Source organism: Ptychodera flava, chromosome 8, assembly GCF_041260155.1.
Source record: "Ptychodera flava strain L36383 chromosome 8, AS_Pfla_20210202, whole genome shotgun sequence".
Taxonomy (NCBI): domain Eukaryota; kingdom Metazoa; phylum Hemichordata; class Enteropneusta; family Ptychoderidae; genus Ptychodera; species Ptychodera flava.
The window spans coordinates 36,025,392-36,041,825 of NC_091935.1; the positions used below are offsets into that span (position 1 = coordinate 36,025,392).

Sequence of the window (16,434 nt, forward strand, 5' to 3'; positions counted from 1 at the left end):
GTTGCTGTTTTGGCAGAATGAACAGAGCGGTGATTGGTCCATGCCTCTAGATAGATCGTAGTTTGTGTACAGAATATGATGAAGAAGTTTGAACTGGAATTCATGTGTTTTTGTGTCTATGGCTACCTTAAATGGTAGGCTATATGTAGGAGACTATTGTCCAGTAAAGTCATATTCTCTTTCATAATAGCGTTCATTAATTGGACTTAATTCCTCTTTACTGTACATGGCGTTTCTGATGCTCTCCCTTGTAACTTTGTGGGAGGGTCGAAAGTTACAATTAAAAAACACATATTCGTACTCATCTTTAAACACTGGCTCAACCAGCAATGGTTTTGGCCACTTAATTCTGAGACATGTGATTGCTCCATGAAGAAGGAGAACTTCGTTCCCTTGGAGGTTTTTGTTTGCTAACTTATCCAATAATAGCTACCCCTCCTCGGTAAGTAAATCAAATATTAATTCAAACCCTTTCTGTCTTAGCTTTGGATTATAGATAGAATTCCCTCCAATTAGAACATTTCTGTTGCTCCAAATGTCTGACAAGTAATGTCATCTCAGAGTCATTGACCGCGACATTGCAGGCCGACCAGGATTCAAGCATTTCTTGGTAGAATCTCGGTAGGCGCAGGCTGAGTGAGTTAATATCGAAGTTACACTGAATAGGTACTTTCCACCCACAGATTTTAGGCGATGGTCTAGAAAGTGTTTCCAGGGTGCTCTATGTTTTCATCTAGATACCTTTTAATAAGGTTTATACGCATAAGCTTGTGTGTAGTTTTCACATCGGGGGCCTTTAAGGGACTGGTCAGTTTCTTCGGCCTGGGGGGGGGGGCGGTGGATTATTTTTTGCCGACGTCAAAAAGTGGCTGACCCCCCCATTCCAAATTTTGAAAACAGGGTGACCCCCCTATTCCCAATTTCGAAAACAGGGTGACCCCCCCCCCGCGCGCGCGACATAAGTAAAGCAAAAGGTGGACATAAATTATATATATATATATATATATATATATATATATATATATATATATATATATATATATATATATATATATATATATATATATATATATATATATATAATATATATATTATATTTTACATTTTATATATATTTATATTTTAAATAGTCATTCTATGTTTTAATGAAATTGTTGACATGTCAGTTGTAAGATAGGAATTTCAAAGTGTCAATCTTAAAGTTTGAATACAGTACATTTTGAATGAGCTGTGAATGTATTTCACACTTTCTATGCTTAACCAGATGTCCTGAACTGTTGTACAGAAATGGATGTCAATCATTAATATCAAAGAGGAAAAAGCAGTGAATCAAAAACTTTGATGGGTGTTAAGACTTGCCAACTCCTGAGGAGCCATAGAGAGCTTTTTTAGCCAAATCTGATGTGTACAGTGTCTGAGAGGACCTTTCTTGTAACATTGAAACCATAAAAGCACAGCTAATAATGACAAAAACTGCCTTTTTAACTGTTATTTTGTTCATAAAAAAGCATCTTTCTACAGAAAACCTGAGACACAAAGGAAAATAATTGCATCAATGAGAAGGAAAGATATCTTGTCATTTTTCTATCTCTAAAATAAGTCATTGTATCAAATATATATTGTGAAATATTTGTGCATGTTGCTTTCTCATACTGAATTCTCATAGAGAGAACAGAAAAGTATCAGGAATTTGTCATCCTTTTCATATGAAATGCAGATTTCATAATGGTACACTTTCACTTAGCAAACATCAAGATATCTCTGACATATATCTCTGAATTATTAAAGTATGGCGCCCGAAGGGCGCGCCGAAAAATATGAAACATCCTGATATCTCTGATATATATGCCTTGTATATTAAAGTCATGCACCTGAAGGGCATGCTGAAAAATGTCTGATATATTAAAGTAATGAGCTTGAAGAGCACGCTGAAAAATATTGAACATACAGATATCTCTGATGTATGTATGTTTGATATGTTAAAGTTGGGCGTGCTGAAAAATATGACTGATTATTAAAGTTACGCGCCCGAAGGGCGCGCCGAAAAATACAACTGAATGATGAAATTTGTGGCTGACACTAGCATTTTAGGCAATGATGAGCCTGTGTCAAAATTCAAAAACACACTGACCCACCCCTATTGGGCATTTCAAAAACATGGTGACCCCCCCCTATCACCAAAGTCAAAAACAGGGTGACCCCCCCATGAATCCACCGCCCCCCCCAGGCTGAAGAAACTGACCAGTCCTAAGCCCCCCCTCGGAAACCCCTCTGACCATTACCTTCTGGTTATTCTATCTTTCCCATTCCAGAGGAAATTGAAAATAAGCTGTTCAAATCTCTTAAGAATTTCAGGTGTTATTGTGGTCATTCTCATGACGTAATTAAGTTGTGATAGGGCGAAGGTTTTCAAAATCTGAACTTTGCCAATGAGTGTCAGGGATCTCTTTTTCCATGTTCGCAGAGTTCCTTCGATCTGCTTGAGTGGTGTTGCAAAATTGAGAGTGGTGTTCAACTCTTGGTTATACGGAATGTAAATTCTGCAATTTTGATCGGTGATGTCGGCCATTTGATGCCAAATGGTTTTTTCTTACGTCTTTTCCACTTACCAAGGCAAATAGCTTCTGTTTTGGTAGGGTTGACCATCAAGCCTGAAAGTGAGTGGAACTCATGCAACATTTCAAATATTCTCTGACATGACTGTTCATCTGCTACAAAGGTTGTCAGGTCATCCGCAAATGCGGCATATTTGCATTCACCTATCCCTGTGCTGATATCCTTGACATTGGCATCAACATTCAAGCTAAATAAGATTATTTCTAACGCTAGGGTGAACAAATAGGGTGACAATGGATCTCCTTGTCTCACCCCCTTTCAATGTTAAAATATCCGGTGCTGTAACCATTGTTCATAACGCAACTGCTCAAGTCTGTGTAAAATGTAATGAACCATTGTTTAAAGAGTGGGCCAAACCTGTATTATTTAAACATTCCATAATGTAATCCCATTCTAAACTGTCGAAGGCTTTCTCAAAGTCTATGGCAAGCAGTATTCCCGGAGGTCGTTTCGTCTGTATGCCAGAGAATTTCCTCTATCAGCCTGATGTAGTCGCTTATATCTCTGTCTTTGACAAAGGCACTCTGCTGACAGTTAATGAGGCTATAGGCAAAACATTTTTAGACGATTGGCGATACATTTTGCAGCTACTTTAGCGTCGGCGTTGATGAGAGAGATCGGTCGCCAATTTTTGATGTATTTGGTATCTCTCCCTTTCTTTTCTATTAGTGTGATCACACGTTGTCTCTGAGAGTTGTAAAGACTCCCGTTTTCGAACCCATAGTTGAGGGAGTCAACTACTGTTGGCCCTATTGTCGGCCAAAATGTTGTGTAGAATTCTGCTGGCAATCCATCATTGCCAGGGGTCTTATTTCTTGGCATCATGGTGAGGGCACAGTAAATTTCATTGTGGGTTATTGGTGACTCACAATTTTTCATTAGCTGATGCCCGAGTTTGGGGATGTTGTCATTTTTCAGGAAGTGGTGGTCAGTAATATCCCTTTCTGGGTTGGTTTTAGAGGAGTAGAGAGTACTATAAAATGTCTTCAGCTCAGAAAGAATGTCTTTCTGCGATGTTTTCAGTACATTGTTTGCGCCAATGATTCTTTTGATATGCCCTTTTCTCCCCCTCCTCTTCTCCAGCCCTAGAAAATACTTATTGTTTTTCTCGCCCTTTTCATGCCATCTAACTCTTGAACGAATAATTGAACCTTCAGTTAAGTAATCATATTCCTTCTCGATCTTTGCTTTTGCATTTTGGAGTCTTAGGATGTCGTCCTCTGGTGCATTTGGCCTGAGGGAGGCCTCTAGATCGGAAACTGCTCCCTCAAGTTCATTGATTCGTTTCTTTTTGAGTTTCGCAATTTGTTTTGAGTATGAGATTGAAATCTCATATTTCAGGAGGTCCCATTTGAGGCCTTTGTCCTCTATTCCGTCATAATCTTGGATTCATAGTGTAAACTTTTGGGAAAGTTCGTCAATGTAAACACTGTCCTGTAATAAGCTGGTATTTTGTTTCCAAAATGACAGACCAAATGGGGTGGTGACAGGGTCAAAGGTCAGAGTCACTGCTGAATGATCTGTGCTAACAGAAGGGATAATCTCGGTGGAGCTGATATCTTGTTGCAGTTAATCGCTGATAAGGAAGTAGTCTAAACGACTTTGTGTAAAGGAAAGGCCTGTGTCGACACCAGGTGAACTGAGTGACCCCGGGATTACATACTAGCCATATATCAATCAAAGTGTGATGTTCTAACAGTTGCAATATGCTCTCCTTGGCTTTTTGCCAATTAGGACCACTGGAGCCCGATCTGTCGATTTCATTATTAAATGTAAAATTAAAGTCTCCGCCAATGACAATTTCTGTGTCTGGTTGAACTTCATGAGACGACAGTATGTCAAGAAGTTCCTGTGTGAATTGAACATGTGATTTTTCATCATTGGGTGCATAAATATTTAAAAGCAGGAAGTTTCTGCCATCAATTGTTACATCTAGAAAAATGTACCTTCCATGCTCAGATGTTAGTGTTTTGTTCACAGTATGATTACAGTTGTGTAAAATAGTCATGACACCTCTACTATTGTGTGTCCCATGAGAATAAAAACAGTCGCCCGAAGCCTGAGATGACCAAAATTTCTCGTTATCTGACGTGCTGTTTGTTTCCTGAAGAAAAACCATATTTGGCTGTTTGTGTTTTAACCATGTTAACACCTTCTTTCTTTTCTTAAATTCCCTGAGACCTCTCACGTTAAGTGATAAGAATTTCAACTTCTGCATGCTTGATGAAATTGGAATATTTTAAAAGCACACTTACTTCCATTCTGTTGGTTGTTACCTTGTTTGGGATAGAATAGTGAAGACTAAGGATAAGAAAAGGACAAAAGGAGAGAAAACAGTTCCTACTAAATCTAATAAAAAAAGTTCTGGCAATAGTTAAAGATAGATGTTGTCGCATGACTTGAGTGAAGATGATGTGGCAGTGTAGCTCTCCAATCTGCTGGTCGAATGTTCATGCAGTCGCATGGGTGGTCTGAGGCGCGGTTCTTAAACCACATCGAGTGTTGGTGGGGGTCCTGAGTACTTGACTCCGTCGATATACAGCATTCCATTCCGGAAGATTGGTTTCTTTCCGTCCTTGTAAGCTTGCGCCATGATCTTGTGGTACAGGCGTTTTTCTTGTAATCTGCGGGAGCAGGTCTTGTTTGATGTAGATTTCTGTTCTGACTAGGGCTTGCTTGGCTTTGCGTAATATCTGTTGACTTTTCGCCAGTAGAGTGAATTTCACAATGATAGGTCGTGACTGATTGTTAGTGATGCTCCTCTTACTGGGGCTCGGAAGGCTTTTTCTATTCCGTGATCACTTATTTTGAACTTGTCCATTAGCAATTGTCGGGCACCTCCATTGGCTTTTCGTTTCTTTCTTCCTTTACACCGTAGAAGCGGAGGGAGCATTCTTTTAGTCGACGTTGTGCTCGAGTACTTTCCTCCTGAGTGTTTTTTTAAGTTTTCTGTAAGTTGACAGACTTTCTGTTCGAGGGAGGCGATCCTGGTTTCATTGTCGTCGGCTTTGGTAGCAGCATATTCACACGATTTCTCGAAGTCTGTTTTGCCTCTCCTCGAGTTTTGTTACTCGATCTTCGACATCTGATAATACCAAGAGTTTGGTTTTGATCGTGGTGACATCTTCTTGCAATTTTTCCAGGCTTCTGTAGAGTATTTCCATGATGGTTTTATCTGCAAAAGGTTCCTCCCCGTTGCTGGACTCATGTTCGTGTAGCTGTAGGGTGTCCGGTTGGTCTGAAGCAGTCCCAGTGAACGATGTGATGCTTCTTTGCTTCATATTGCTGCCTGAGGGTGGTTGAATTTTCGGCATTTCGGTCTGTGGGGTGACTGGGTATTTTCGGAGGTTATGATTGAGTATTGGTACTCAGACTTTCTGAGATGAGCAGAAAACTGTGGCAGATTTGGAGAGCTGAGGGGTTAACGCACTTGCCTAGTTGCACATGGTCACGTGACTCCACGATTGACACTTTCTAAGCTGATATCAATGTTCTGTTTGACTAAGGTTCTGTTACTTGGCCGTAGTACTCTTCCCTACCTTCACATTATTGCTACATACATATCCAGTAAGCATCGATTTTCAAACATGATTAAACAACTTGACTTGCAAAAACATCGGTTTTTCTCTTTACTTGTGATTTAGAATATCTACACGAGGCTTATTGTCAATGCTTTTGTTTTTCCATTATTACTTAAAAGTGCTCTGTGCTATAGAATACAATTTGCTGCCAGTAGGCCATTTTGATAAAGAGTATTTGTTCACAGCTATTACATGGGGCTGAACCGATTTTCATAAACATGAGCACGAGAATACGTGAGTTTGTCAGGAATAAATGTGCAAAAGTTCACCTACAAAGAGGATGCACCAGTTTGGAGACATGGACTTGATATAGAGTAGATTGAGTTTAATAAATGAAACAAGTTTTGCCATTTGCCTCTGTTCACCATCATAGAGCTATCATTTTCAAAAACTTTCTATTATTACCTTGGAGAAAACTTCCCGAGTGTGGTCGAAACGTTGGTATTTTAATAAAGGCTTACCTGTAGACTACCAGACTTGTTTGAATCATCAAAATCATGAAAATTAACCAATTAAATTATTTGTCTCAAGGTAATTCGCTCGAATAAGTTCATTTGAACCAGGCAAATGTCTGTCTGTTCGTATGTCTGTCTGTCTACCTGTATGTATGTATAAATACGTAATGTATAAACGTAAATATGTATCAATATTAGTTTTCCCAATTTGAAGGTTTGCACCTGTCAAACATCACCTTCAATTCCGAGAGCTGATAACAATGCCCGACAAACAATTAAAAAGTTCCTTTTCTCCTTTTACCTTTCACCCTAATAAAGTGGACATAGGTATTTATACAAATTTGCACTTATTTTTTCACACATTAAATATAAATCATTTCTGTTAAAATTGTCTTAATCAAAATGCGAGCGGAAAGTCGTTGACACCGTTCAATCCAGTTGTAAAATTTGCTGACCCTGGAGGCAGGCCAGGTTACAAAAGAAGTTGTCATTGCATTACGTCATTAATGGGACACATCATGAGCAGTTCAATAAAATAGACGTCGTTTTGTTACCAAATCATCACATCATATCACCAAGAGATTTCAAAGAACAATCACCTCTATACAAAACGATTGGCATCAAAGGCTAACATTTAGCAATAATAACTACTATATCAATATGGGACATTGGCCCTTACTTCAGCCTTGGCAATGTAATTTATTTTTCATGATGTGAGAGAGCGTCCAACAAAGTAGGTCCACTCAGGAGATGACGGATCATGTCTTTCGGGTCTTGCTTTGAAAACTTTATTCTGTGTTACCTTTCATTATGAAAGTAATGTCGATTATATGACGGAGTATATACTGCTAAACTAAGGCCAATGAATTGTGTCTCCAAATTCTTAAATGACCTTTATTCCTACTTTTTTCTACTCTAGATCCTTCAAAGAACAATCATTATATTTCTTTTAATGTGGATGCAAAACTAACAATGGCGAGCGGTGACCTCAGCAGACTGCGTGGGGAGGCTACTCGAGCAACAGAAAGTATCGCAATGGAAGAACATGAAAATAAGTCAGGTACGATATATACATATATTTACATATAGTACAAGGGAACCAAGACTGTTTTGACATAGGTGTTGTACTACTGGACATGTTGATGTATAAAGAACTTAGAGTCGTCAGATACCATCGCCTAGTGCTAGAGTACTTTACGCAGTACATGCTGCAAAACCTCAACTGTAATATATATATATATATATTATATATATATATATATATATATATAATATATATATATATATATATATATATATATATATATATATATATTATATATAAAGTGAAAGAAAAATTTAAAAAGGAACAAGAAGTGTTGGTAAAACCACAAATTATGAGATACTTGCTCATGAATATGGTGCACAATCAATTAACTGAACCAATAAATTCCTGGATTGACGCTTCATCTGTTGTTGATCGGCACTATTACATTGATATTACTTCTCGTAAAATCTCACCCTCTACAACTTGCTCGCTGTCTCATACTACATGTTAAAAGTGGATTGGCACTGTTACATTGATATTACTTCTCGTAAAATCTCACCCTCTACAACTTGCTCGCTGTCTCATACTACATGTTAAAAGTGTTAGCAATCTCTTTTGATTTCAATTTCAGAACCTGAAGTGCATACGTCAAAATACGTTGCTGGCCGTGATGCTTCTGGTGTAAAATCTGTAAGATTTGATTTTACAATATCTAACTATTTGTGATCTTTTGTGTTCAAAAAGTGAGACATTAACTTAGAACTTCTATCGTAAATCACGTAAACAATTTTATGACAAGGTACAGTAGTAGTAAAGGGTACGGTATAGCACCGTTGGGTAAGTTAGGGGGTCTTTTTTGGGAAAGATATAGAACACTTGGGTAACTTAGGGGGTCTTTTTTTTCTTTTTTTCATCATCTAGGGGACGTACTTCATTTCACATGCTAGGGGCCCTCATTAACCCGCCTCTCCCATTGGTTCATTTAAATGCCGCAAGGGATATTGGGATAGCAATGTGCTTTCCTGATTGGTTAGTTGCTTAATATATGCAAAAATGAGGGTATATAAGTTTTGAGAGGGCCATCAAAGGGCCAGTCTTGCTCTAGAAGTCCCACCCTCCACAACAACAACACTCAACTCTTCATAACCATGGCAACTCCAATACTGTCACCAAGACTACTGGAAGAGGGATGGCGCAAGTGTTATTCAGTGAAGGCAGAACTGCCGTACTACTTCAACGTTAAGACTAACACCAGTGTCTGGACAATGCCCACCGTCTCTGACCAAGATGAGAGGTATGCTGATGTTCCAGGAAGGAAGAGCCCTGACTTGCCAGAGCCTTCTCAGGAAGTGCCCCTGCCTCATAAGACTCCGTCCAGTCAGCCATCAGCAGCTGCTTTGGTCCCTCCACCTTCCAAGCCTGGCACCACCAGTCAAGCAAATTTCTTCTGCGTGACACAGAGACGTCAGCTCGGATTGTGAGTGTGCAGGTGTTCAAGGAAAATGTGTACGTGGGGATACGTAAATTCTTCAAGAAACCTGACACTGGAGAACTGATATCGACAAAGAAGGGCATCAATTTGAATTTGGATCAGTGGATGGGTCGATTGAAAAGTATTGTGCAGAGTATCGATGAGGCTGCCAAGACACTGATGTGGAATTGAACTGGTACTCACAGACCCGTCTTTCATCCCTTTTTCAGAGCCTTCCTTCAGCGATATGCCAAATGACTTGGACAGGAAAGTAGCAAGAAGAGTGGCAAAATATGTCTATGCCAAGTTTATCCTGGACCAAGTCAATGCCATCATCAATGAAAACTGTGAGGGTGCCGAGAAGACTACCCATCTCAGAGGGACCATGAGTGCCTGTACTATGGCGATACCCCTGCAGGTCAACGAGAAGTCATCATCAAGTACTTTACGGATGCTGCCAAACGAGTCAACATGCTGGCTGTGCAGAAATCTATTCTTGCCATGGCTGAACTGTGCTACATCACCCTGGATCATAATGTTCCCCTTGGATTACTTGATCTTGATGACCTCCTGGAGTTGTTGTACTACCGCTGGAGTGAAGACCCTGAAAGATGTTTTGAAGCTCTATCGGACAGTCTGTCTATTTATGGAATGGTCTTGTGCAACGACATGATCACTGCAGTTTGTTCCAAATTTAGTTCTGCAAGCACTTAATCATTTCAATTTCCTTCACTTTATAAATGTGTTTTTCTTCGGACATAACAAGTTTGCCAAGGACACTGAAAGACACTTGCAATAAAAAAGGTGTTGTGTTTCATGTTTTTTGCCTTGTTAACTTTGAGAAAATAAAATTTACTGTTATTGTTTAAAATGAAAACCAATATCTTGTCTGTCTATACTCTTTGTGAGCTAGTGAAGTATGATTGTGTTATGAATGAGTATGATTGATTGCCCCTCCCCTCCCCTTCCCCTCCCCCCTTTATACCCATCATCCTTGAGAGAGAGAAAAAAAACACAGACGCACATGCTTTGTATTTTCAATTGAACAAGTTTGAAAATTTATTGAACACCAACAGGAAAGCCAACACAAGAACTAGTAACAATGTAATGAATATGACTTCTAAGTCAAACGAGTCTGTAAAAAGTTAACATCATAAATGTCAAAATCAACACCAGTCAATTTTTCAATGAAATCATTCACGAGAAAGTCATTAAAAGTCAAGTCCTCCGTAAACTGCTTCACAATGTTCGACATGGACCATCCCCGGCAACGATGTAGCAGATAGTAAAGGACGTATTGTCCACACACTGAAGAAAGAGGTCCCTGGAGCCTTTGTCTGTTATAGATCCAGTCAAGAGAGTTCCTGTTGAGGAATGCCTTGAAAGGTGTCCTGTTGGGTGGACGTCCGTACGAATCGAAATATTCACCACGGTTGCTATCGGCAAAGTAGAAAGCCACCCAGTGTTTCCCTGGTACTTGGGTCCACATTGGCCACAAATACAGCAGGATAGGACTTTAGTCTGGTCTTAGGCAATCGGTCTAATGGTTCCACCCCGCCAAAAGATGATGCAGTGTATCGATCTGTACTCAAGATCTCTTTCAACTTTAACGTGTCAATCTTTCACTGGAGTCGATGAATCAACTTCAGTAATCAAAGAGGACGTTGCGGTCTCTGTCGATTTCAATGATGTTATCCAGTTCGCAATACACCAGTAAATTAACAGTATTTGGCAGGGCTTGTCTGAACTGCAGTTCGATGCCCAGGTTGCCTTCTTTGACTAGGTTCAAATGTCCTCCGTCGGCAGACAAGTCCGGTGTGAGATCAAATGCAAACAGTGTGATCCATTGTCGTATTCATAGCGATTGATGTTGATTCCTTCATCCCTGCCTATTTTATTAGTCCCAGTGAACAGGGAATAGTAGGCCATGATGAATGATTGACCACCAGCTTGGGTGAAGTCCAGTTTCAGGGGTTTGCTCGGAACTTGCTTTCCACTGACATTAAGGACCAGCGACGTCATGTCGTAATGTTTGAAGTTGAAAGGATTTTTCTTGTATGAACCGTTGAAGGCATCATTGTCCACCAGACCCAAGACCACACGTTTCGGTAGCTGTCCCAGAAAGATGTGGTCTTTGTTGAAGGACATGGTGCCTCCAGGAATAGACAGAACCTTCATCACACAACGTTGTATTGGATACTTGGACGGTCCCTGCTTTAAAGCTTCTGCATTGCCCAGCTGTACCGATGAACTGAGTTTTATTTTCCTGACCAGTAGTGTGGCTTTTGTTACTACAGCTTTGAAACCTGGATTTTCTGCAGCGCTCACAAGGGAGAAGGCATTCTTGCTTGTAATGAGTTTGAGACGTAATTCGACACTGTTCATCAGATACTTGGGCTGAAAGAAGAGATCCGAATGGATGGGTCCTACCATATCAACAACTTGACTGCCCGACATGAAGGCATATCGGTTTTTCAGTCCCTTGTTCACTTCTCCACCTTCTTTAGTGGGGTCCACTTCATCCATTTTCAAGTGATAGTCCTTGAAGAATAGGGCTGAACCAATATGGGTTTCTTTGGCCTGCTTAACATAATTCAACAAGGTCTCCAACACCACTCGGCAGGGGTAAGTAGGGGAAGGTTTGGATATCATTTTGCCATTGAGGTGTACATCCACCTGACAGAACAGTGAATGGAGCCACAAGTTGACGGTACCCACTGCTGCATCTGCACCGAGGTTAGTACCATCAACTTTTGTAATCTTGGCCTTGATCAGAAGGAGTGTTGAGGACAGATCGATGTAGTCTTCCCCTGAACCCGAAATCACAAATTCGATGGGTCCCGATTCCACAATGTGGGTCAGGGGATGCACTTCTTCCCATTGTCCCTCTTCCACTCTGGTCTGCGTTGGAGGAACTGTGAACAAGTCAAGTTCACTCTTGGTACACTCGCAGGAGTGTTCGTGAAGAAATGCCATGTTAGTCAAAAATGTCAGGAGATCTTCTCTTTCGCTTGGCTTTGGAGGAAATGACTCTTCGTTTCGGAGTTTTACGTTTTATACCACCGCCTTGGGGAACTGAGTATCTGGAACCCCTGCCTGCCATTAACTGTTTCCCGGCTTCCACCAACCGTCGTTTTGCCGAGTGCTTGATGTTACGTCCATTGAGTGCATCACCTGCAATGTTGAGTCCCGTTTTCAACATCTGTCTCCCTAAGACTTTGGCACCTTGTTTGAGCAGTGGTGTGGCTGCACGGAAGAGGCCTCCCAAATACCGCCCAAGCCATATCCTCTCTGCACGGCTGCCCCCTGGAACGATGCTCCATTTCCCACCTGATCCAAATAAAACTTCTTGTATGTGGCCGGATTGCTTTCATAGATTTTACGTCTATACGGCATGGTTCAGGCTACAATAGTGTAGGGCGTCATTTTCTGAAGGCTAGTGTCACGATCACTTTCCCACCTTGAAATGGCACTTTCTGACCCATGTTGTCTCTTATGTAGACTTCTACCGTATCAAAGTCGCGGTTTCTCAGGGGAAGAAAGTATGGCGTGTGGAAGGTGCGGTTGATCATCTGTCCATGGATCCCTTCCACATTTTCTATTCTCAACAGGGGTGCAAAGGTATCTCCCACCAACTGGTCGTCCACTAGGTCGCAATACACATACAGAGAAGAGAGGTTTCGAACACTGAACATGAAAGGTGCATCGTTCTTCTGCCTCAAGATGGTATTGGGATAAAATCCCTGATTTCAGCCAGACCTGGTAGAAAGTAGAGGCTGGTACCCTCACTCACATCAGCGGTTACTTTTCTTGACACCAGGTCGAAAGTCAACTGGATGTTGTCGGGTAAACCTTGCTCTCTCAGAGTGGTCAGTATACTTCCAAAATCATCGTAGTAACCTGCAGGTATTTTGACAAGTGTTTTTCTATGGTCTTGAATTTTGTACGCCAGCAAGTTTCTGCCCTCGACCACATTGTACCAAGAGAAAGGGTAGTGTATGTCCATCAAGGCCACTTCCCAGTTGCCCCGCAGAGAAATGTGTTTGGGTAATTTCACAGTGTAGCCTGTCACTGCATTGTCTGGGAAAACATCCATGGATGCATTGCTCGGTAGTGTCATGAAAAACGGATGTTCAGCCATGATGAAAGTGGGGGTCAGACTGTGACTCTCCAAACAGAGTCATCCTTCTTATAGTTTTGCCAGATCCCTGACCCAACTATTGAATTTGGATGGCCAACCATACCACTTGACCAGATATTCAGTCTTGCCTTTCTCTTTCTTGTTTTTAGTATTTTTTCCACTCTGAAGACATCGTCCTCTTTCTTGACGACTTTTTGTAGTTCTTGTTCATAGAAAGTACCTTCTAATTCCTCTTCATCAAAATCTTTCAGCTTGTAAAGAGGTGGTCGACTGGAAATCCTTTTCGACACAGTGAAGATTTCTTCTGTCCAATTTGGCAGATAACCTTTCTTGAACATACGTTTAGTTTTGCTGATTCTCACTTGTTCTCCCACACTGAATTTGAATTTCACCGTTTTCTGTTCATAGTCACTGTACAGAGTATCCCACACCTCTTTTTCATTGGTCTTGTTGACAGATGCTGGTTTTCTCTTGATGCTGCGATGCCAAGTGTTTTTTTGTAAGATTACATTAGCTGAGGAAGCACCGATAGGTAGCTTAGGGTGTTGTTTCTGGTAAAGTACTTCCACATTTTAGTTTTCAGGGTACGATTGAAACGCTCAACCACAGAAGCTTTGGTTTCGTTTCCGGTAGTGAAAAATTGAATGTCTTCACTCTTCAGAAATTTCTGAAATAGGTGGTTCACGAATTCTTTGCCTTGATCCGTTTGTAGTTTTTCTGGTTTTCGTCCAGTCTTCAAAATCTGTTCAAACGCTGCACCAATGTGGCCCTCGTTTGTCTTTCAAGGGAATGGCCCAGGCATACTTGGATAAAATGTCAATGCAGGTGAGGATGTATCGGAACCCTGAATTGTATTTTGCTAGTGAACTGACATCTGCAAGATGGGTTTGCCACTGTAGATCCATTCCACCGACAATTACTCTAGCCCTTGGAAACTTCCACCTCACTGGTTTGTGTAATGTGTAAGTGTCTGATGTTGCATCCATTCTCTCACTTTCTGACGGGTGGTCTTTATTCCCTCCTCTTTTGCAGCACGGTAAACAGCATCGATTCCTCCAAAACTTGCGGATTGACTTGGATCGTAATACACCTGGCTGAGGTGCTGATCCAAGTCCGTCAATTTGGTCACAGGTTTCATGTTTGATGACGATGGATCCAGAGCAGCAAGCACAGAGGCACCTCACCCGTTTGAGGACATCACCAAGGGATAGAGAAGGTGGACAACACTCCATGACAGAGGTCTCCTTTGGAATGACTGTCATCAAATTGTCGAGTGATGTTTTAAAAGTTGAGCCAATTACCTGTCATGGATGATCGATGTCGTGGTCTTGCAGCAGTTGAAATGACAGGACGTATCTCCCTCCTTATCTTTTTCTTTTTAGCAGATGATTGTCCAGCAAATACTCCATGATCACTTTCTTCATCATCATCACCTCTAGGCTGAAACAATCCTTTTGATGTTCGCTGAGATTAAATCCAGTTCCATCTTTCCTTGTTGCCAATCAGATCATGGGGTACATTCATGTCAGACAGCACTCGGGCAAATTGTTGTCACCCTCTAGGAGTGAAGGTTTTTCTCCGATGTAAGGTGTCGTTGATGAGGTCTACCATATAGTTTCAGGTAAGGGATTACCATCGTACGTTAATTCCCTTTTCTCATTTCAATCCACAGAGTCATGCTGTTTCACTTTCTGAAGGAGCAAGTGTGCTTTTCTTCGGAGGGATTTTGGCACACTTTCCATCACATCCTGCTCCACACTACCTAAGGGCTTTGGCTTGTCTATGCCTTCCTCTTCCGTGCCCTTAGCTAATGGAGACCCTGAAGAAAAACACGGCGGTAGTGGTACCCGTTGAAGTTTCAGAGGGGAGGATGCTGATTTGAACAGGTTCCTTCCTTTTATCAATGTAAGCCCTGTACTGCTGAAGAGTCTGTTGGTACATTTTGCCTTTTCATCATCGATGATGTCTCTTCTTTCCAAGATTTGTTGCATTTCCCTATCCAGAGAGGACAGCATCTTAGTCACGGGGTTTGTTGTTTGATTCTGCTGTAGTTGTATGGTATCTAGTAATTCCTGTGGCACAAGTGCCATCTTCTTGGCATGTTCCATGGGCATGGTGACAATTCACTTAAAGAGGAGACTTCCCAAACACAGACAGCACAGGCCCTAGGACGGCCGAGAGAAATCCACCCTTTTGCACAAGTATCTTCTTCTTCTTTGATGTTGAAACCTTTTTATTTGACAGTGTGCGAAGATGATGTTTGTATTTGCTCAATTTCTTCTTTTGAGCAGATGACAGTGGAACACTTCCCCGAAGAATGTTCAGACAACATTCACAGAGGCAATGGATTAAATCGTTACTGGCTCCCTCGATGATCCCCCTCTGTTGCTTTGGATTGCCCTTGGCTAACACAGAGAGAAAATGAGCATGTTTTCTCATTGCTGAGACATGATTAAATGATGGCATTCATCTCATCATGTCTATTTTATGTTTTCCTGACGTAAACAAAGGCAGTCTCTCCTGGAAAGACGTTCGTGCGCAGGCGAAGGACTTCCGGTGTGTTGGGTTTCAGGTCAATGAGGAGATAACCATAGGGTTCACGGGAGGCATCGGTGAAAGCTTCTTGGATGAAACGGGTGTGTCCTGGGTACATCTGTTTGGCTAAGTGAGTGATCTGTGATCCGTCTCTTGGATTTTAAACAAGACCAGATAATGTGAATTCAGACTCATGGTTCGTGTCTCTCTTCGTTGATGAAACAGATTTTGTAAGATAAGCATGACAGAGAGATTACGATGATGAGAACCTTTGGTGAACAGATTGGTAATTCTCTTGTCATTTCCAGTTTCTGACATCAGATCATCAATAATCAATAAGTTGGATTGGTGGGGGAAAACATACTGTCCAACTCTTCAGGAATGCCGTCAACAAAATGAATGCTAGGGATAAGGGCAGCCAGTTCCGTATAGGCAGGTTGATATTCTCCATAGCACCAGACAATACGCTCAGGAGATGGAAAAATCATAGTTTCCCGTTCCTTCAGCAGTCGTTTGACGAATTCGGTTTTGCCAGACTGGTGGGTCCACATATGAGCGCAGTGAATGGATGTTGTAGTCTTGCATCCATGATTGACTTGATTGATGTT

General features: G+C 41.2%; 1 protein-coding gene across 3 annotated transcripts in view; it reads left to right on the forward strand.

Annotated features, from left to right (window-relative positions):
* LOC139139198 (uncharacterized) overlaps window positions 1–16,434 on the forward strand; it is a 120,081-nt gene that overhangs the window by 27,186 nt on the left and 76,461 nt on the right. For all 3 annotated transcript variants that reach the window (XM_070708023.1, XM_070708024.1, XM_070708025.1), the window contains exons 2-3: window positions 7,572–7,712; window positions 8,311–8,369. In XM_070708023.1, coding sequence (XP_070564124.1) covers window positions 7,625–7,712; window positions 8,311–8,369 — 147 coding nt within the window. In that variant the 5' untranslated portion in view covers window positions 7,572–7,624. The remainder of the gene's footprint in view (window positions 1–7,571; window positions 7,713–8,310; window positions 8,370–16,434) is intronic.